Below are 21331 nucleotides of genomic sequence, written 5' to 3'. Positions count from 1 at the left end.
TTTTGCCCCCTTGATTGGCTCCCCATTCTGATTGGCCAGAAGTCCCGTATGAACCTTCCTGGGTCAGGTGGATCTGGCCCAAGCACCCTGCAACCGACTTGCGCCCTGTACTCCCCCTCTGGCCTCATGCTCCCTCCCTCCCATTTCTTCCTTGTTCCCTACCTGTTGGGCTACATCACCAGATACTGTCCTCATACAATCTTAAGTCATGCTAATCACCTGAAAAACTATGCCTCGTGGACCCCGTGACCAATACGAGGCAAGCAGCAAATTCCACTGGATGCATTTACTTAAAAAGCATACTTACACTGTGTAATGAAATCGACAATATTTATGTGTTAATTAAATTTCTACACCCTCCAGGATCATCTTTCTGGAAGCCTGGCTTCAGCTGGTTGGTTCCCTTCGGTCGCTTTAAGATTATGCAGTGTTTCTGCAAGGAGTGAAACAGAACTTGTTTTGAAAATGGAAGTTACCTGCTTGATTTCATCGGTTGCTCGTAAGGGGTTTGCTGAATGGCATATTCCTGGTAGCCCCTTCGCTGAGAGGAGTCTGGAGGTGCTGTCTCTGGGTTTGCTGGCTGTTCTGTTTCAGGAGCAGCGGCAGCCTCGACTGGAACTATTATTGTAGCTCCTACAAGCAAAATAAACACACACAATTCAGTTTAAAAAAAAGATCACCTGCACACTGATATTGTAAGTGTGTGCGCGTCCGCTCGCGTGTGCGCATTCACAATACAATAAGGCAGGCTTCCCCAGTTTAGTGCCCTCCAGATGTTCTGGGTCACAACTCCAGATATTTGGGCCTCAATTCCTAACCGCCCCAGTCAGTATGACTGAAGGTCAGGGTTGATGGGAGTTGTAGTCCAGCAACACCCAGAGGGCACTGGGTTAGGGAAGACTAGGGTAAATACTAAGAACATACACCAAACAGAAATACTGCCTGTTGAATATGATGTATAATCACCTGGTCTATGTTCAAAAGCAGGAAAATATTAGCAAGGAATTATTGTGCTCATATTTGTCCTTAAAACTGCTGCAGCAGCTGGGAAAAGCAAAATGCTTCTCTATTCCTTTCTTCCTCCTGCCAAGGTTTAGCCTCAGATAAGAGCAGAGTCCCTAACTCTGCATTTCCCTACTCTTGTGATGTCTGCAGCGTGGGTTTTATGGCTCCCTCTGTATAAATGCAGCATTTGGGCATCGTGACCAGTACGGTCCCAGCTTGGCGCATAATAGTTGTACAGTATTTCCAGGGGTGCTGTGGATCCATCAGTAATTTTTACACTGTTTTTCATGCTTTCTACCTGTGAGTTTTTTTCTGCTTCGCTCCATGACTGAGCACACGTTGGACGTTGCAGCCACTCTGCTGGAGTAGCAGCAAACTATCCCTGGTCCAGCATAATAGGAATACTGGATTGCTCTGTTTGTGCGTCTGACCTCTTCCGACTAGAAAATTGCAATCAGTCAGATCTGATGAAAAGAATTTGGCCCAAGTCTCATGCCAAAAAGGCGAAGAATGCCTCTCAACCTGATACTGAGTGTCACTGAAAAACGAGCGGATTGAGCAGCTAATATAAAAGTTATGCAAGCATTTCAGGACACCCTTCTCAATACCCCAGAAAAGAGAGACTACTAATGCTCTGTCTTTCCTCCCACTGTTCTTCCAGGAGGATCGAAAGCTTACATGGCATCTTCTATCAGGATTTTATTACAGAACATCTGAAGAAGAAAGGGGCAATTGTGAAGTGTATTCAGCTAGGATGAAAGGTTGACACCGAGTGTTAAGGCATAACAAAATCCCTGCAGCTTAAATAATGTGAACCTGCATTTCAGATGATCTACTGTAGTCAAAGCGGGCAGGGGAAATGCATGAGTTTATCTTATATATGCCAGCTGCAAACCTTATGAAATAAATCTCTCTTTTTCTGTCTGGTGAAACTCTCTGGGGAAATTCTGCATTATTTAAGTAATGTCTTTATGGGTTTGCGGAAAGAAAAAAGTTACAGTGCCCTAAACATCTCCATAGATCAGAAGTTTTCAACCTTTTTTGGGTCCCCAGCTCCCTTGACCAACTACTTTCTTTCTGCAACCCCCCTGTGGGGCTCAGGAGCCCAGTTATGTCACCCCTTGCCTGCAGAGTCAGCAGCCCCTCACCCCATTTAAACACCCTCCCTTGTGCAGGGTTCCTCTCTTCTCCCCTCTGCTTGGGAGTTTTCTGGGCAGCCGCTGCTGCCGCCCCTGTTCTCTGAGCTTTCCGTCCCCCTGCCTCAAAGAGAGGTGCCTCCTCACACTGCCCCACAGGGGCCTGGGAAGCACCCTCTGGACAGCCCTGGAGACACCATCCGCCTGGGGAGCTTGTAGCCAGGGCTGCTGGAACAATAGTTGTGCAATAATAATAATAATAATAATAAGAAAAAGAATTTATTTATACCCCGCACATCTGGCTGAGTGTCCCCAGGCACTCTGGGCAGCTCCCAGTCAAGTGTTAAAACAATACAGCATTAAATACTAAAAACTTCCCTAAACAGGGCTGCCTTCAGATGTCTTTTAAAGATAAGATAGCTGCTTATTTCCTTCACATCTGAAGTGAGGGCGTTCCACAGGGCGAGTGCCACTACCAAGAAGGCCCTCTGTCTGGTTCCCTGTAACCTCACTTCTCGCAATGAGGGAACCGCCAGAAGGCCCTTGGCGCTGGATCTCAGTGTCCGGGCTGAACGATGAGGGTGGAGACGCTCCTTCAGGTATACAGAACTGTGGCCGTTTAGGGCTTTAAAGGTCAGCACCAACACTTTGAATTGTGCTCTGAAATGTACTGGGAGCCAATGCAGATCTCTTTGGGAGGCAGAGGTGCAAGAGGGCATCAGAGGAAGGGAGGGAAGGAAAGAGGGACAGAGGTCAGTGTTGCCCACAGCACCCCTGACCATCATTCAAGGCACCTCAGGGTGCCACAGCACACTGGTTGAAAACCACTGCTATAGATGCATCGGAGAAATCAATGTGGGTGAGAGAGAAAGAAAGAGAGAGGCAATGATCTGTGCATGACAAAAGCTGCAAAAACATCCAGCTTCCACTGTTCTGGAACATCTAACATCAGAACAACAGCTTGAAATCCACCGCTGCACAAAACAAGGGGAGGGAAGAACTTGTTTATCTACATCTCAAAAGCCTAATGGTGTCTTGTGTTGCAGGAGAAAAGAGCAGGTGATGTGCTGGCCTTTCTCCCTGCCCCCTTCTACTTCCCAAAAGACTTTTGGTCAGAGTTTAAGACTGTGCTTGATTCAGGATTGAAATGAGATGTCAGCTTGTAAAATCTTTGCAGACTGCTGAGTTCTGGGGCTACGCATGGTTAACAAAAAATGTGTGTGCACTTTTGCAAGTAGACACATTGTGAAAAACTCTCACACAGCTTTGGAGCTCCTTAGAGAAATGGCAGCATGCAATAATAGTACATATCCTTAAGCAAAAAAAGAAAGAAACTGTAAATATTTATGTAACCTAATACCTTAAGACAAGGGGCCAAAGGAAATGGTCAAATTTGCACCACTGTTTAGGAAACATATAAAGTATCAACAGGAAACTTGATTGAAATCAATAATTTTAAACCAGTTTTCCCCCTTGCTGATTGAAATCATGATGTGAATCACCTACTCTGCCATGTCTTCAATATTTGTCCCCCTCTGCAATCTTGATAACCGCAAGAAAAATAAAATGAAATGAATTTAGAGATTCTCAAGATTCTGAACTGCAATTGCAGCAATGCAGATGCCTACAATTTAAGAGCTACATGGGGGGGGGTGAATCTTTATGATGAGATAAAGGGAATGATGAGGTCTGCTTCAGATTGCAAATGTTTGGAGCTGTTCATTTTATTTTAATGGCTTCCTGAAGTAAATGTTTTTAGGAGGGAACAGTTAACAGTTACCTGGAATTGCTTCGTGGGCTGTCAGAACTACACTTATAATAGGATTCTTAGCTCCTGAGAGCTGGTCTGCGTCCTTCGCTGAAAGGCTCTTCTCGGTTCTCTGAAGCCGTTGCCTCTTTGGTGTTCTTTCTCGCTCATCTTCCCTCCTGTCAAGGTCAACGTCACAATCATTACCTAAAGAGCAAACATCGGAAAAGAAGGTAAAAGGAGGAACATGCGGATTCTCATCTTGCGCGGCAAAGTTTCACCCTCAGCGGCTTCCCTGGGTGCTCCACTCTGTTCTTGTAAAAGGAACCAGCCTGCAAAATGTTTGCTACTGTCCCTCGTGCACTTTGACATGGGGGTAAGGGGAGATCTAAAATGCCAAAATCAGGAAGCAGGAGGGGAACAATTTTGCGACCTCAGAAAGCTTTGCATTCGAAGCCTGAGATCCAGGAGAGTGGGGGGCCTACAGTGCAAGAACTGAACGGGCACAGTGAAGTTACTTGCAAAGGTGGGAAATGGCATTTGAAATGGGGTTAACACACGTAACACTATGCGGAGGAAGTAGAACTTCACTACCGTTGGACAGTGTGAACGATACCGTGAGCAGAGACCAGGGTACTGGGTACAGTATATGATGGCCAGATGATAGGGTTGCCATAATAAAAATGACGAAGAATTGATGCTTTTGAATTATGGTGCTGGAGGAGACTCTTGAGAGTCCCATGGACTACAAGAAGATCAAACCTATCCATTCTGAAGGAAATCATCCCTGAGTGCTCACTGGAAGGACAGATCCTGAAGCTGAGGCTCCAAGACTTTGGCCACCTCAGGAGAAGAGAAGACTCCCTGGAAAAGACCCTGATGTTGGGAAAGATGGAAGACACAAGGAGAAGGGGATGACAGAGGACGAGATGGTTGGATAGTGTTCTCAAAGCTACAAACATGAGTCTGCGGGAGGCAGTGGAAGACAGGAGTGCCTGGCGTGCTCTGGTCCATGGGGTCACGAAGAGTCAGATACGACTAAACAACAAAACAACAACAATAAAAAAGACGTTTTTGGCCAAAGTTCTTGAGCAACCCTACCAGATGACAGCTGCAGGGGAAGGAGCCCCACAAAAGCCCTGTTAGTAGGTGCATTGCCCAGTTCCTCACAATCTGGACTTTTTGCTTTCTCCTCCTCTGCTTTCCATCTATATTTACAAGCTGTTTGTGGATGAACGGCAAGCCCATTCGACTTAGAATGACTAAAACAAATGTGGGGTTTTTTTTGAGAATTTTTTCCCCCTCGCAACAGCCTGATTGAGATGAATAGTCTTTACTCTGGTTCTGCATTCCTAAGGAACATTAAGCAATCAGTTTGAACAGCTGGCACTTTGATTTGGCAAACTAATAAACTGACCTCCTGTATCCAGATCTATGCGATTTAAATCCCAGTGTGGCATGCACAAGTAATTTAATGCTATGCTGCATCTGAATTTAGACTCCCATTTACGGGATGTTCACGTCTCTACTGTTGATGTTGACATATGAATCAGTATGTTCAACAGCATTTCGAGCTAGACTGTTGAAGCCATCAATATTTTCTGTTCAGCGTCCCTAATTGGTTCCTCCTCCGTGTGTCGTGAATTCGTAATTGGAGGGGGCTCCCTGGTGAATCTGCAGTACATGTTTTGGTCCTTTAATTGGCACACTTTGAACTTGCTCTTCATTGGAGCATTTGGGGTTTCGTTTTGTTTAAAATCTTTACTACCACTCCCCTGCAGGACAGTTGCCATTTTCGCAATATATATATATATAAATGGAGAGGGAACAATTATTTCTGTAACGTTTGAACCAGGTGTGCAATGATGACCGAAGTGGCTTGGTGTTACGTGGGCCATTTGATCTACCGTATTTTTCGCTCTATAAGACGCTCCAGACCATAAGACGCACCTAGTTTTTGGAGGAGGAAAACAAGGGGGGGAAATTCTGAATCTCAGAAGCCAGAACAACAAGAGGGATCACTGCACAGTGATCCCTCTTGCTGTTCTGGCATCTGGGATAGCTGCACAGCCTGCATTTGCTCCAAAAGACGCAAACACATTTCCCCTTACTTTTTAGGAGGGAAAAAGTGAGTCTTATAGAGCAAAAAATACGATAATTCCTGGCCAAGTGGGCATAATAAACTGGGCACCCAGGACACCGCTGTTGGTTTTAAGCTTCACCCTGGTCAGACAACCAACCATTTTTTCAGGTCCTGGAACCAGATAATATGGGTTGCCTTAAATAGGCATCTACAAGGGAGTTCTCTTTCGCCTCCTGAGCTGGAGAGTACCCTGTTCTGTTGGAATCTGAAGCCCTCTCAGGGAAACTGGCAATGAAAACGAGAGTCTCTTCTGGGTCAGATTGGGGTGGAGTGAGGCATGGAAAGCCAAAGCTCTTGACAGTTCCCAGTGGGCCTTTCTAGCCGAGTTTGGGAAGATACTGTCTCACCAAAGGCTTAGACGCATCTGAAGCCTTAAAAAGGTTGGTAGGCAGAATGTTAACAACATTATACAATCAAACCAACATCTCACAGCTTGGGAAATGCCCCTTGGGCATTGTCCAAAAGATCCAGTGCATGGATAGCCAATGGGTTGGCCTCCAGATGTTGATGGACTACAACTCCCATCAGTCAGCATGGCCAGCAGTCAGAGATGATGGGGGTTGTAGTCCAACATCTGGAGGCCAACCCATTGGCTATCCCAAGCTAGGCTGTATTTTATGTCAGTATCAAAAAGCAGGCATTGGGCAGTGGCAAGAATTAATTTCCTGCATGACATGGACTGGTTTATTTTTCTCATCACCTGCAGACAGAAAAGTTGTTTTCTTCTATAAAAGCAGAAACCAATTTCAGCTGGAAAAACCATGAGTAGTCTATGTAAGAAACTGTTATCAAGTTCACATTTTATGGTTTTAATGAGCTTGTGGGGTCAAGGACAGAGTTTCAGTAATGTACATAAAGATCACATTTAAAAGCATTTACTAATCCCAATTATGCTAGAATAGTATAATAGTACATGTCACAAATGAGGTGACCAGACGGCTTCCTTAAGCAATAAAACAAAGCAGAAAACAAAGAACGTTACCCCCCCCCCCCAAAGCTTCTTTCAAGACCTGCCAGCTTTATTTAGATCCCATAGCACCAGATACTACCCAATGCTACCTATAAATTAATCTCTGGGGAAAGCAACATAGGCAACCAACTTTAGTGGGAAATTTCCATATATACTCAAAATTATCTTGCAAGTACAAAGTCAACGTGGGTGCTTAACTAAAAATGAAAACAGCCCACAAATGCAAGAAGTTGCCTATATAAATGGTGTGACGTACTTACTTTGAGGGACACGGGTGGCGCTGTGGGTTAAACCACAGAGCCTAGGACTTGCCGATCATAAGGTCGGCGGTTCGAAACCCCACAACGGGGTGAGCGCCCATTGCTTGGTCCCTGCTCCTGCCCACCTAGCAGTTCGAAAGGACGCCAAAGTGCAAGTAGATAAATAGGTACCGCTCCAGTGGAAAGGTAAACAGCGTTTCCGTGTGCTGCTCTGGTTTGCCAGAAGTGGCTTAGTCATGCTGACCACATGACCCGGAAGCTGTCTGCGGACAAACGCTGGCTCCCTTGGCCAATAAAGCGAGATGAGCGCTGCAACCCCAGAGTCGGTCGCGACTGGACCTAATGGTCAGGGGTCCCTTTACCTTTACCTTACCTACTTTGAACCAAAATTCACCAGGTGCATTTTGCACATGGCTATCGGCCTCTTGCAACAAAATGAAGATGCCTGGGTGCCAAGATGGTGCCCGGCCTGGAGGCGCATGCCCGAGGATCCTCGGATCTTGACAGTTTTCACACATTAATATCCCATCCTGTAGAATTCTATCAGTTATATTCTTATCTGCACAATCCGAATGAATTTCAGGAACCAAAAATTTGAAGAATACAACTTTTGAGCTGTCTGGCCCCCAAATGGCGACTGTAACCCTGGTTTAAGGAGCAATTTGGCACCTAGCTTCTATATCTGAGCTTCTAACTCTGCTTTGAACCAAGGCGTATGCCCTGCCTAAGTGCTTCAAAGTCATCCATCAAATACAGTGAGTGTTACGGTTCCTTTCTGTAACCTTCCAATACCTCTCTACAGTTGTCAAGCCAAACTGTGTAAGACCATGGTTCTCCTGAATTTGCCCAGAGGCCCAATCAATCCTAAATGATCCTTAACGTTCAACAGCACCTTGCCTGGCTGGCAACAGGAGCCACAGTGGTAGACTTAGCGAATGGAAACACCAACTTTGTGTATGTCTGCTTTCCCCACGTGCAGACGTATTGTTCTTCTGTGGATCACAGCACATGCCTTCAGAAAAACACAAGAGAAAGCTCATCTACCTGCATCACCTTCCTCCTCCAAATCTTCGGGTTTGACGATAATGCAGATATGCTTCCGTAGCTGCCGGGAATTGGAGAATTTCCGGTTGCACTTCCGGCATTCCAGGTTGCCTGGCGGAACTTCCGCCAACTCCCCTCCTTCCTCGGGTCCCACTGGAGCAGCCTCGCTTGGAGCGCAGTTGCTGCTTTCTGCCAGTTCTTCATCAGCGTAAAATTTCTTTGTCGATCCTTTCGGCCTGCCTCTTTTCCTCTTCACTACGAGGAGCTCTGTTGGGAGGAATGTTAAGAAGAAGTCGTCAAACGGCTGTATGTGGCTCTTAATGAGCACCTACGCTGTTCTTTCAACTGGTAATGGGTGAGTTCATTCCAAGAGTAGTAGTAGTAATAACAACAACAACAACAACAACAACAACTTATTTATACCCCGCCCATCTGGCTGGGTCCCCCCAGCCACTCTGAGCAGCTTCCAACAAAACACTAAAATACAATAACCTATTAAACATTAAAAGCTTCCCTAAACAGGGCTGCCTTTAGATGTCTTCTAAAAGTTTGGTAGTTATTTTTCTCTTTGACATCTGGTGGGAGGGCGTTCCACAGGGCGGGCGCCACTACCGAGAAGGCCCTCTGCCTGGCTCCCTGTAACTTGGCTTCTCGCAGGGAGGGAACCGCCAGAAGACCCTCGGCGCTGGACCTCAGTGTCCGGGCAGAATGATGGAGGTGGAGACGCTCCTTCAGATATACAGGATCGAGGCCGTTTAGGGCTTTAAAGGTCAGCACCAACACTTTGAATTGTGCTCGGAAAGAGTGCCTAACCTCAAGGCTGTTCCTGCATTCAAGTATCCTAAGACTTAACATTTCAGGCTTCCTCAAACTCAGCCTTCCAGATTTCTTTTGGCCTACAACTCCCATGATCCCTAGCTAGCAGGACCAGTGGTCAGGGATGATGGGAATTGTAGTCTCAAAACATCTGAAGGGCCTGTAGGAAGCCTGTACTACAGGTTTGGTGTTTGGATTATGGGGTCGGCCAGCCCAAGCCCCAAGATTATACCCCAAAGGGCTGCCCTGTGTCCCAAGCACTTGCTGCTTCTAGCGGCAGCCAAGATACCATGTTTCTTCCTTGTGATATTGCATTTATGTGCAGGAGGTGCAGCTTTGCAAGGAGATAGGGGAGCTAAGTCTGGAGCACCAATGAGCCCTAGAGTCATAGAATCATATAATCTTCAAGCTGGAATGGACCCAAGGGTCATCAGGAATCTCAGCTGAAGCATCCATGTCAGATGGCCATTCAACCTCTGCTTAAAAATCTCCAAGGAAGGAGAGTCCTCCACCTTCCGAGGGAGTCTGTTCCACTGTTGAACATCTCTTAATGTCAGAAAGTTCATCCTGATGCTTATTCAGAACCTCATTTCTTATAACTGGAAGCCAACAGCTCGAGTCCTACTCTCCAGAACAGGAGAAATCAAGCTTGTTCCCTCTTCCACGTGACAGCCCTTGAGAGAAAAATATTAAGACAAGGAGCTCTCTGGAACTTCCGATTCTAAAGCTGTGCACGTTAAAAACTAAGCATTTGTTTTTGGGTCTGGATTTCTCTAAGCAGTTATTTCTAGGGTTTCATAGTGGGAAGAAAGTCTCCAAATGGAGGCCTTGCCTTGATTGTCCATGGTGGGGTTATTGGGGGAAATATTTTCCCCCAGAGTTTACTGCTTTTGTTCAGCCCATTTAACTCTGTCCCCTCCTTTTCCATTTGAGGTGTGAAGATGTAGGTTTTTAGGGCAGGGGTGCAGAAACCTTGACAGCCCGACAGCTGAAATCCTTTCTGGGCACCTTTTGAAGGTCACATGCCAGTGGTCAGCAAGGCCAATGCCAAAAATCTCCCTGTGTATTTGTTTCTACACATATCCCACCCCCCTTCTCTCTCTTCTCCATCCAGTCAAGGGGCATTAGCAGTTCACAGGCACATTCCAGCCAGATTTGGGGGGGGGGGGGGGGACAGGTTCAAAACAAGACCATTGTGGCTGTGCGGCCTGGAGACAGTTCCAAGGTCCAAGCAGAAAGGTCTGGAGGGCCACATTGGACCCCAGGGCCTCAGCCTCCCCATTCCTAGTATAGGAAAAGATTATGAAACCTAGTATAGGAAAAGATTATGAAACCTGCCTGCCTGTCGGCTGGGGAGAAACGGCTCTTTTGTCATCTAGACTTCGGGAGGCCAGCAAATGCCACTCAAAGCCATGCATAAGTGGAGAAAACACATTCTGCCTAGACTAATATCCAGAGAGATGACATTTCAAAAAGAAATTGAGAAATAAACTATGTCGAGAGAAAAATCTTTATACTGTTCTTTCTCCAATGCACATTTTTCATCCAAGTGCCATCTAATAATTATGTAATTTTGTAAATTCTCTAACAGGCATGCATTGGGAAAAGGGGGGGTGGGATTAAATGCTGTTGCTGCAGAAGAGCAAAACCGTGGCTACCGTGCTGGAAAAAAAACACCCTACATTTTCATTATTCCCTTGGGATGTGACTAACATGTGCTTGGATTTTTAGAGCACTGAGATTCATTAATTATTTGGTATAGATTCAGAATACATAGGGGAAAGTGTCGGAGGGGGGCAGGGAATGGAGCTACCGGGTACAGTCATAAGAAGCTATGCCGCTATTCACACATACACAAAAGGAAAAGCAAAGGTGCCATTTAAAAAAGTAAAAAAAAAACCCAACAACACAAAATCACTCTTATCACGATGGTGGTTGTAGGTGTAACATTTAGCTAGCTGATTTGCATCTAGGAATAGATTGCAAGCCTGCTGATTTTATCTTCGTAGAACCCTTGATAGTTTTGAGCGCTTCAAAAACAATAACTCTAATGAATGACAGTCGCACAAAGTCTTGATTCCCCCGAGGAGCAGGACTTCACAAAACGCACAGAAAGATCTGAAGATTATTTCCCCGCCATGGTTGGGGAGGTAGCTCAAGACGAGACATTACAATTCCATAGCAAAAACTACACATGCTCTTTAGCTTCCATCATATAACAAATTATACACCACTTGAAGGTAAGATTTTCAAGCAGTAAACGATTGGCCCATCACACAATGGCTTTTGGCATACAGGGAGATCACAACTCAAGTGAAATAATCCAAGACATGGAGGGGTCACTCAATCTCTATCTGTTGGATGTTCACTGGAGATCAGAACAGAGCCTACATGTCTTGTAAACCCCAAATGAATGTGTGGGGGTCAGAAGAGTAACACCACTCCCTTTAAAAAAGAATGCCAGAAAAGGGTAACAAAATTAGAAATATTATTGTCCGTACTATCATTACCATATCTGCAATTACCACAAATGCAAACAAATAGCCAGCTAATTCAGTGAGCAACAGAACTGAATTTAATCTATACATCAAGTCCTAGATATGTGCTGGGAGGTATTTCTAATTTATTAATTTGATTTATTATAGCCATCCTGGCTGACTTATAAACAAGACAATATTAAAAAAAATGCAATATAAAATAATTAAAGGGTGATATCCATTGTTAGTCACACCGAGAGTCCAACCACTGAAATAACAGAAATTAAGCTAAATGGGTTGGCTCCGAGTCTGAGTAACATTGGATATCACCCAAAATCAACAATAAGCAATAACAGATGCTTCTTCCAGTACACTGACCCCTGAGCCTTGCTATCATTTATACAATAATGCAGGTGTGTAAAAAACAAAAAACCCCAGATTGTCTGTGCCAAGAAAGAACTGCCTCTGGACTGAGCAGAACAGCTTTGCAAATGTGGGTCCTTCCCTCTTTTTCTAGGCCACAGATGGCTTAGCTGGTAACTTTTGTAAAATCCAGTTGCCAAACTGGGCTTAGGAAGCCTTCATAATGACGTTGAGCCTGGAATCCTTTATCATCAGGGGCAATGTTGTTCTTAAAAATGAGAAGTTGAAATTGTCACCCCATTTCGGTGGTGGAGTTGGCGTTGTCATCAGCAAAGTTGTTCAACCTTTGCTGCATGGTTTTATTTTTATTTTTTTTAAAAAAATTGCTTAATAGCCCCAGTGTTAATTTTCCATTATAAATTATGAATAGTCCTTGTTCTGTCTTTGCATAAAAAGAGAGCTATTATCTGAAATGAATCACGGGGAGAGGTTTTTAAAATTTTTTTGCAAATACCAACATAACATTCAGGCAATCAGCTCGTCAAATGACTGCAGTTTTATTCATTTTTTGTTGCATTGGTGGCTTTCCAAAGAAAAGCCTGAATTTTCCCTCTCATTGGTAGTTAGGCACAAAGTTGGGCACATTCAGCTTTCAAAAAGATGTGTCGGTTATCAAGTAAATGAGCCATGGCCACAACTCCTGCCACTTGAATGTGATAGCTACCATCACAAAGAAAGCCTCCACGTCGCTGCCGTTTATTTCTAGTAGTGATGTTCACAGGAGGACATCATGCCACATTGTGAGCCATGCTACACGTTACAGCTGCAGTGCTGTCTCCTTGCCAGATGGAAGTTTGTTTTTTCCCCTGTAATGGCAGCCTTGCAGCAGATATGGCACCAACATTATGGGAGCTGAAGTCTTGTCTGGAGACACCGACTTCTCATCTGGACACACAAAAACAATTCTAGACTTGCAGAAGGTAGCCTCCCATTCCTTCTCTTGCTTTGCTTGGCATTCAGCAACCCAGCTGCTACTATAACTGGCCACCAGGCAGGCAGGTTCATATGTGACACTCAGCCATGGAGTGCAAACGCACCAATGGCCAAACCTGGCCCTCCAGCTGTTTTTGGACTGCAACTCCCATCATCCCTAGCTAACAGGACCAGTGGTCAGGGATGATGGGAATTGTAGTTCCAAAAAAAAAGCTGGAGGGCCAAGTCTGGCCATCGCTGAGCTAGAGCATCTTCTGGAAAGATGCCAAACCACAGCATCTGGCCTCCCAACCACCTGATCTCTTTGTGGTTGTGATGCCACAACTTCAGCCGCAACTGCGAAGGGGACAAGGAGAGGTGATCAGGTGGCAGAGAGCTTGTAGTCTCCAGCAAGGAGTGTGGCACCTGCAAGAGCATCCCGAAGGGCATTTTCTGTGGCTGAGCCACCAGAGAAGGGAAAGGAAGAGGTGGCAGGAAAAGGAAAGTCCTGGGGTAGGGAGAGAAAGCAGGATAACTGGGTGTTGGGGGGTTGTGGGATGAATGTGAATGAAAGGTAATGGATTGGGGGGGTGCTTGTTCGTGAACAGGGGTGCGGAACAGTTAGTGCAGCTGTGTGAGGTTTCATGCACATACGCACACAAAGCTGAGTCTGTGAAGTTGCTTCATTAAGGCTTCTTTTCTTTTACGAAAAGGAAGGGGGATAGCTCAACATATGAAGTTGCAGACATTAAGCAAATATTATAATTCATGAAACAAACAAATCCTCTGGCAGACTCATGAAACCATCAAAGCTTTCCATGCCTTATGCAGAGACATTTAATCACTGCAGTTGGAAGCGTTCATGAATTAAGCAAAAGACTTTCCTGCTGTCATGAATTAAGCAGAGGATCTGGTCGTTTCTGAGGCTGAAGCAATTTTATAAATTTAACATAACGCAAAGAACAGCGGTAATAATTATTTGCATCCTTGCCGACTTCTGGCCGTACCTTCTCCGTTTTTATTTAGATTTGCTGGCGTCGTAAGAGGTCTGAGAGGAATAACGATGTCATCCACCTTAATCCCTTCTTCGGAATGCTTCTCGGAGACATGAGACAGCAGTTGTGACTGGTTCGGGGAAAATAAGTTACAGAGCTTGCACATAAAGATGGGTCTGTTTCCTGGAAAATAGAACATAAATTAAGGTGGGTTATTAACTTCTTTTCCCATTTTAACAGTTAATCTGAAAAAAGGAAACCCATGAAATTATTCAAGTCAAGATCTTTTTTGTTGTTAATTTGGTTTGATCGCTGAGAAGCAATACATAGCGGTTGCTATCCCCCCCCCCCAAAAAAAAGTACAAGCAGCCCAGAGTTTTTCACTGTCACTCTGCTTGCACTGATAGTTCCATAACAGTGGGAACTGGAGGCATGCAGGGTGCCCTGGATAGCCACCTACTGCCAATAGAAAGGAATAAAAAAGGTATCTAGATTAATGGCACATGGTGCACATGGTGTGCCTTGCAGGAGTGTGCTTTGTACTCTTCCTGTAGGCAAGCAGCACCTCTCAGAGCAGTTGAAATGGTGATGAACATCCCAGTACTGTATTTCACTACACCAAGCACGATTCATGAAATTTGAGTGGTGGACTCAAAATACAAGATGGGTGACACCTGGCTTGAGAGCAGTACATGTGAAAAGGATCTAGGAGTCTTGGTTGACCACAAACTTGACATGAGCCAACAGTGTGACGCGGCAGCTAAAAAAGCCAATGCAATTCTGGGCTGCATCAATAGGAGTATAGCATCTAGATCAAGGGAAGTAATAGTGCCACTGTATTCTGCTCTGGTCAGACCTCACCTGGAGTACTGTGTCCAGTTCTGGGCACCACAGTTCAAGAAGGACACTGACAAACTGGAACGTGTCCAGAGGAGGGCAACCAAAATGGTCAAAGGCTTGGAAACGATGCCTTATGAGGAACAGCTAAGGGAGCTGGGCATGTTTAGCCTGGAGAAGAGGAGGTTAAGGGGTGATATGATAGCCATGTTCAAATATATAAAAGGATGTCACATAGAGGAGGGAGAAAGGTTGTTTTCTGCTGCTCCAGAGAAGCGGACACGGAGCAATGGATCCAAACTACAAGAAAGAAGATTCCACCTAAACATTAGGAAGAACTTCCTGACAGTAAGAGCTGTTCGACAGTGGAATTTGCTGCCAAGGAGTGTGGTGGAGTCTCCTTCTTTGGAGGTCTTTAAGCAGAGGCTTGATAACCATATGTCAGGAGTGCTCTGATGGTGTTTCCTGCTTGGCAGGGGGTTGGACTCGATGGCCCTTGTGGTCTCTTCCAAATCTATGATTCTATGATTCATATAATGCTATGCCCACGGAACACATAAAAGTTGGTCATCTCATGCTACTGGATCATGAGCGTAATCTACGCTCTTTTGGCTCTTATGATGGCAAGGGGGGAAATATGCTTTCCGGACTGGCCCTACTGTTTGGCAGTGTATGGCACGTGTCTCAAGTGGCTGAATTTGGGCAACAAGAAAAACAAGCAGATTGTTAGTTAATTGATTAGGTTGCTACCTGATTATGACTGCCTGCTTGCACTACAGACGTCTGCTTTCCTTCTCCCTGTAGCTACATGGGTACCCAAAATCTGCTCCAGGAGGACCCCTCCCAACACCCTAAAATAGATTTTAGGAGCATGACTGCAGCCAGGAAAGAGGGCTGCTGCACAAGAACAAACCAGAGCACACAATACTGGATGTCACCCTTCATTATTATTGTATTTTTACTCCCAGGGTGATATGATCGTAGGATCATCTGCTTGGGTAGCAAAATAGCTCTGCTGGCCTTGGGATACTGCAGTGGTGGACTCAACCACTTTTCTACCTCAAACAACAAAATATATCGGTTTTACTTTCCATACTTGACATGCTGCACTCGCATGCAATCAGGCATCCTTAAAATTAAAGCATGATACTTTATTTGCATCAGCCATAGGCCATAGCAACAAAAGAACATTGCAATATACACAAAACAGAAATAAAAAGTTGATTATATAAAACACAGTCAAATAGTGGATCTTATTCTGATTGCCCCAGCTAAAAGCCCTGCAACCTTTGCTGTCACCTGCTCATCTGTGACAGTGGTTGGGCGACCCGGAATGGACAATAAAAGAGGGGTGATAATCTCATTCCTCAACAGTGGCGTAGCGTGGGTTGTCAGCACCCGGGGCAAGGCAAGTAATTTGCACCCTCTAACCCGTGGATTTGCGCCCCCTAACCCTAACCCCCAGATGTTGCGCCCGGTGCGGCCGGCCCCCCCTGCACCCCCCACGCTACACCACTGTTCCTCAAGTCTTTATAAAGAGTGCAAGCCAGAAGGGCATGCACCACCGATTCGGTGCTGTTATCTCCATAGGGACATAAGCGTTTTTCGTGTGGAATCTGGTAGAATCGTCCCTCAAGTACAGCTGAGGGCAATACATTCAACCTTGCAAGAGTAAAAGGGCATCTATATTTTGCGGTTGCCAGGTTATGCAGATAGGGCACCAGAGAATCAAAATGGGAAGGTGGATTCATGGCATGCCTTTCTCTGGTGTCATTACAGATAAGGAGTGAGCTGTACACAGCAAACAAGCAACGGGGAAATTGCTGCTGAGCTGCACACACCATTGTGAGGCCTGAGGAGGTCATGCTGATGATGCCTCTCCAGCTGCTGTTATTGGCTGTGGATATCGTGTGATGTCACAAAAGCACATGGAAGCTCAGTGGATATACAAAAGCTTGAAGAGGACACAGTGGACAACAGCTGTGTTATTCAGTACTTGGTGGTCTCCTTCCGCATGGAGGTGAAGTGGCAAATGGAAGGAAGCCATCATCCATCAATGAGATGCTGTGGAGCAACGAGTACGTAAGTGTACCTGCTGAGCAGGACTGCGGCTTAAAAGCGGCAGATATCCATGGTTGGAAGCTGCCGATGGACCTGGCAGAAGCTGTGATTAGCATGTGGAAGCCCGGGATGCCGCAGGGCTGAAGGAGGCTGAAGTTTGTGAACGTAAGCTGGTTGAAATTCACCTTCAGAAGACCACTGACAAAAGCTGTGTGGATATTTGTGGGTTGATGCTGAGGTAAGTATGAATGGAGAGTGTGGACATAGGTCACCTACCAGACACTGTATGCCTGGGAATTGCATGTTCAGATAGCGGTGTAGGCTGCCCTCCAGGTTCTGGGTGAATGAACCACTGGATATTCATGGATGGAAGCCAGCGGAGGTTGACAGACTGGGCAGTGGAGGTGGCTGGATGATAACCGTTGAATGAGGGCCAATCCCCTCACCGTATCTGTGTTTGCCTTTCATGGATGTCACAAGCCAACGAGGCTTTCCCTGAAAGCAGCAATGAAGGGGACAGCAGAGTACAAGCAAGCCATCTTCTACCTTCTAAATCAAGGTATTTCTAAATACATCTAAGTAACGTTCATGACATTCCCCTTTCCAGTACCAGGATGCGAGGCTGTGCAGATGCATCCCTAAGCAGTTGCCACGGGCTACAAACTTCCTGTGATGTCACAAATGGACAGGGTGGCGAGGCAGTTACTAGTGGGAGGTGGCTGGAAGAAGTGAGAAACCCCAGTAGAAGGTTTGGGGGAAGTTGGGGTAGGTAGGCAGGGCCAGCTGGATATGCATAGGTTGAATATAGGCTGACTCCCTTTTGCCAACGTTTTGTTCTCTTGGGGCTCCTGTACCTGTCTTGCCTAGATCGTGATACGGAGGGGGGGGGGCATGTCTTCTTCACCTCCTTCTTCGCTACAATATATCCATTTATTTCCAATTGTCAATGTCAAAAGGGACTAAAATCTATAAAATTCATAGAAAATCAACGTGCCAATTTGCTCAATTTCTCTAGGACTCCATGACACCTTCCCTGTCCTCCATAATCCCTCAAGCAAGGTGTCAAGACCCTAATCCTGTCAAATCACTCTGCCAAGCCTTTCCTCCGGGCAATGCCAGGTGGCAGACCATGCATACATGGACCATTGTCTTCTCATCACCGGTACTCAGGATGTGCTTATCTGTGCATATCTCCGGCTCTGCATATTCCCCCCTCCCTCCTCCATATGTTAATCCTGTGTAACCCAACCTCTTCTTAATATATTCATGATGTAATCTGTGTAACCCAACCTCTTCCTAATGTATTCATGATGTAACTGGGATGTATTTTGCACTGTATTATGGGACATGGAGGGAAGTTTCAAAAGTTCATGTCACCCCTTTCTCGGGGTTCAATCTCGCCTTGAACCTGTTGCGCAATAAACCTGGATCTTCTGCAGCTTGCTCCTGTCTCCGGCTGAGCTCATTTTCCTCCGCAGGGACCCGCGGACTTAGTCCGACGAGCTGGGTGGCAGAGCAGCCTCGCACCCAGATTTTACCGTAACGGTTCCTGCGTTTCTGCAGAGCACCAAAAACTGCAGAAAATGAAATGAAAAACAACAACCCTTCTGGCTGTCCCCGCGCCCACTGGACCCAGCGTATGCTCCTTTGCAACATCCAAAGCTGACGGTAGTCAGGAAGAGCCGCCCGCTCTCTCAAGCATAGACAAGAGAACATGTGGCCTTCCAGATGTGTATATTATTATTATTATTATTATTATTATTATTATTATTATTATTAAGGCCCCGATCTGACTGGGTTGCCCAAGCCAATCTGGCAGGCTTCCAACAAGTTATAAAACCACAGTAAAACACCAAACATTAAAAACTTCCCTGTACAGGGCTGCCTTAAGATGTCTTTGGGAAGTCATATAATTGTTGTTGTTTTATTAGAGTGTTTATTAATTTTCCAATAGAAACATCCAATTAGCATATCAAATCATAACCCAATAAAAATAAAAAAATAAAATTAAAAAAATTCAATTGTCAGGAAGACATATAATCGTTTATCTCTCTGAAATCTAACGGGAGGGCATTCCACAGGTGAGGCACCACTACCAAGGAGACCCTCTGCCTAGTTCCCTGTAACTTTACTTCTTGCAATAAGGGAAGCACCAGAAGGCACTCAAGAGTTGGACCTCAGTGTCCAGGTTGAATAATTGGAGAGGAGATCCTCCTTCAGGTATACAGGACCGAAGCCATTAAGCTCCATCATGATCCTTGGGCCATGCTGGGGTTTATCTGTCAGGACATGTGATCCTCATGCATGCTTTAAAGGCTTTTATTCTATTCTGTTTATTCTCAAGATAGTCATTTTCTTGCAGAAGATGAAGAAGAAAGCTTGCAGATCTGATCTACCTAGCTCGGATTTAGCAACACTTATCTTACATGTGCCAAGAAGTTTGGTGCTATAATGTACTGTGGTTTAGTTGAGCGAACTTCACGCTTGCAAACCGATTCCCTGCCCGTAAAGTCAGAATGATAATGAACAGCTTCTCATCTTGGTTGCAAGGATGAATGGAACTGGAGAGGGAAATCACACAGCACACTGTATAAATAATTACTAATAATAATAAGGCTGCCACCGATCCCCGTAGCAGCTGAACAAATATGCAACGGGTAATTGATAAATCAGTTGATAATTAGGCTGGGAATCAACAGGACAATAACAGAAACAGCCACTTAAGGGCAAAGAATCAAATAAACAATATTCCAAATTAAGCATGAATGGAATTGATGAGGAGGCTGTGGGTAATTAACTAGGAGGGGAAGTCAACAGAGCAATTAATTAGACAATGAATAAAATATGCAGAGAATCAAAGAAGCTGTTAATCGGCTAAGTATGCAGGTACACCATGAGCGGAACGACAGTGGAATTATTCGGCTTGCTGCACACAAACTTCTACCAACCTAAAATCTAATTTATTTCAGGACCAGTTTATTTGACACAAAAGCATTGCGAAAATAAAAAATAATCTACTGTTGTCATTGTATCAGTCAAAACGCACTCTCCTAGGGCTGCAATTCTAAACATTCTTAGTAAGGAGTAAGCACCACTGGATGCAGTGAGACTTACTATTGAGTAAACATGTAGGATCTCACTGTTAATTTCCTTACAATGCCCTGTTCTTGCAAGTGCTGCATTTCACAGCAGGAGGAAATAGACTGGGCTCCTTGCTACACACAAAGCTGTCCCTCGGTTCTCAAACTGCGGGGCAAAACCTCAGAGACTCCCTCTGCTACCCCAAGCAACACTCTGCCATCAGGGGTCAGACGAATGCTTAAGAGTGGTTGGCATGAAGACAGCACCTCATCCACTCCTTCTTCTTGGACCAAAATGGGGTGCCCTCCTTCTGCCTGGATGTATGATTCCTGTTTGGTCTCGGTTGCATTGTTGTGACCCACCCTCAGACCTAAGGATAATTAGAAGCATCACTAATAATAGATGGAGCCACACTTTCAGCCTTCCATCCATCGGACTCTCCAGACAATGGCAGAACTAACTCCCTTGGCCTTGCCACCAGCCCCACGCCCCCCCCCCCCTTGGTAAGGCAGCTGAGGACAAAGCAAAGGGCCTTTCCTTGAGGCTACTCACCTGGCACCTATTTTACAGAGCGGCTATTTGCACAGGCGTTGAACGAGAAATTGATTTACGCTGCTGCAGCTAAGATTTTATGGTTATTTTATAGCCGCTTTGTTACTTACTGTTTTACAGCTGCTTTGCTATTTCTTAACTCTTTTACTGATAGCTTTTAATTGCTTTTATTTATTTCTGCTGTTTTAAATACTGGGTGCCAGCTGTGATGTTATTTGGAGGGGGGGGGAAGTGTCAAGAGCAATAAAAAAAACATGGTGCCGGTGCAGTTAACTCTTTGTTCAAAGAAACCAAAGCAGCGCAGGCCTAGTGATCCTAAAAACTCTTCCCAGTAAGTCTTACCCCAATGAGACAGTTGCAAGGACTGAAGGCCTCTGCCTTCCCACCCCCTCTAAGGCTGCTCTGCTCTTTTCATTTTCTCTCTGCTCTGGCTGATAAAGGTTCCCTGCATCTGCAACATCAGAAACTGGGAATCTTTTCTACTCAAGGATGCTCCCCTGTGATGAAGAGCATTGAACTTTACTGGCCATGCAAACACTGCTGAAGAAAGCAATCTCAAAAAGGCACCCACACTTCGTTTTGGACATAATGCAGATTTTACTTAGCTGCAATTAATCGCCTGCCTTTTATCCAATCAATCAGCCAAAACTATTTAATCGACTAGCAACCCTGATTATTAAGCCAACAGCTTGCAAGTTAAGCGTGGCATCCAGCTGCCTGGTTTGAAAGAGCCTCCTTCTGCGTGCAAACAGCAACCTCTAGCAGCCGCTTGTAGCAGCTGCAACCCAGAGCTAAAGAACAGAGGTAGACTGGCAAATGTTATTTCAAGAAGGACTGATCCAAATAGAGGGGGAGGAAAGGAAGGGGGGGAA

The 21331-nt window shown here is 45.3% G+C and overlaps 1 protein-coding gene across 3 annotated transcripts in view; it reads right to left on the bottom strand.

The window, feature by feature from the left end:
• The window catches only part of ZFAT (zinc finger and AT-hook domain containing), a 223785-nt gene that overhangs the window by 198747 nt on the left and 3707 nt on the right, over positions 1–21331 (bottom strand). For all 3 annotated transcript variants that reach the window (XR_014513739.1, XM_083450413.1, XM_083450414.1), the window contains exons 2-5: positions 13941–14111; positions 8306–8572; positions 3922–4095; positions 477–633 (exon numbers count right to left, since the gene is read on the bottom strand). Coding sequence is in view for 2 of the 3 variants with exons in the window: in XM_083450413.1 (XP_083306539.1) it covers positions 477–633; positions 3922–4095; positions 8306–8572; positions 13941–14111 (769 nt within the window). In the remaining variant the exon portion in view is untranslated. The remainder of the gene's footprint in view (positions 1–476; positions 634–3921; positions 4096–8305; positions 8573–13940; positions 14112–21331) is intronic.

The sequence above is a fragment of the Podarcis tiliguerta genome (assembly GCF_965153285.1).
Source record: "Podarcis tiliguerta genome assembly, chromosome: 7".
Classification (NCBI taxonomy): domain Eukaryota; kingdom Metazoa; phylum Chordata; class Lepidosauria; order Squamata; family Lacertidae; genus Podarcis; species Podarcis tiliguerta.
The sequence above is the reverse complement of the archived record's forward strand: the minus strand, read 5'-3'. Positions and strand labels throughout refer to the sequence as shown.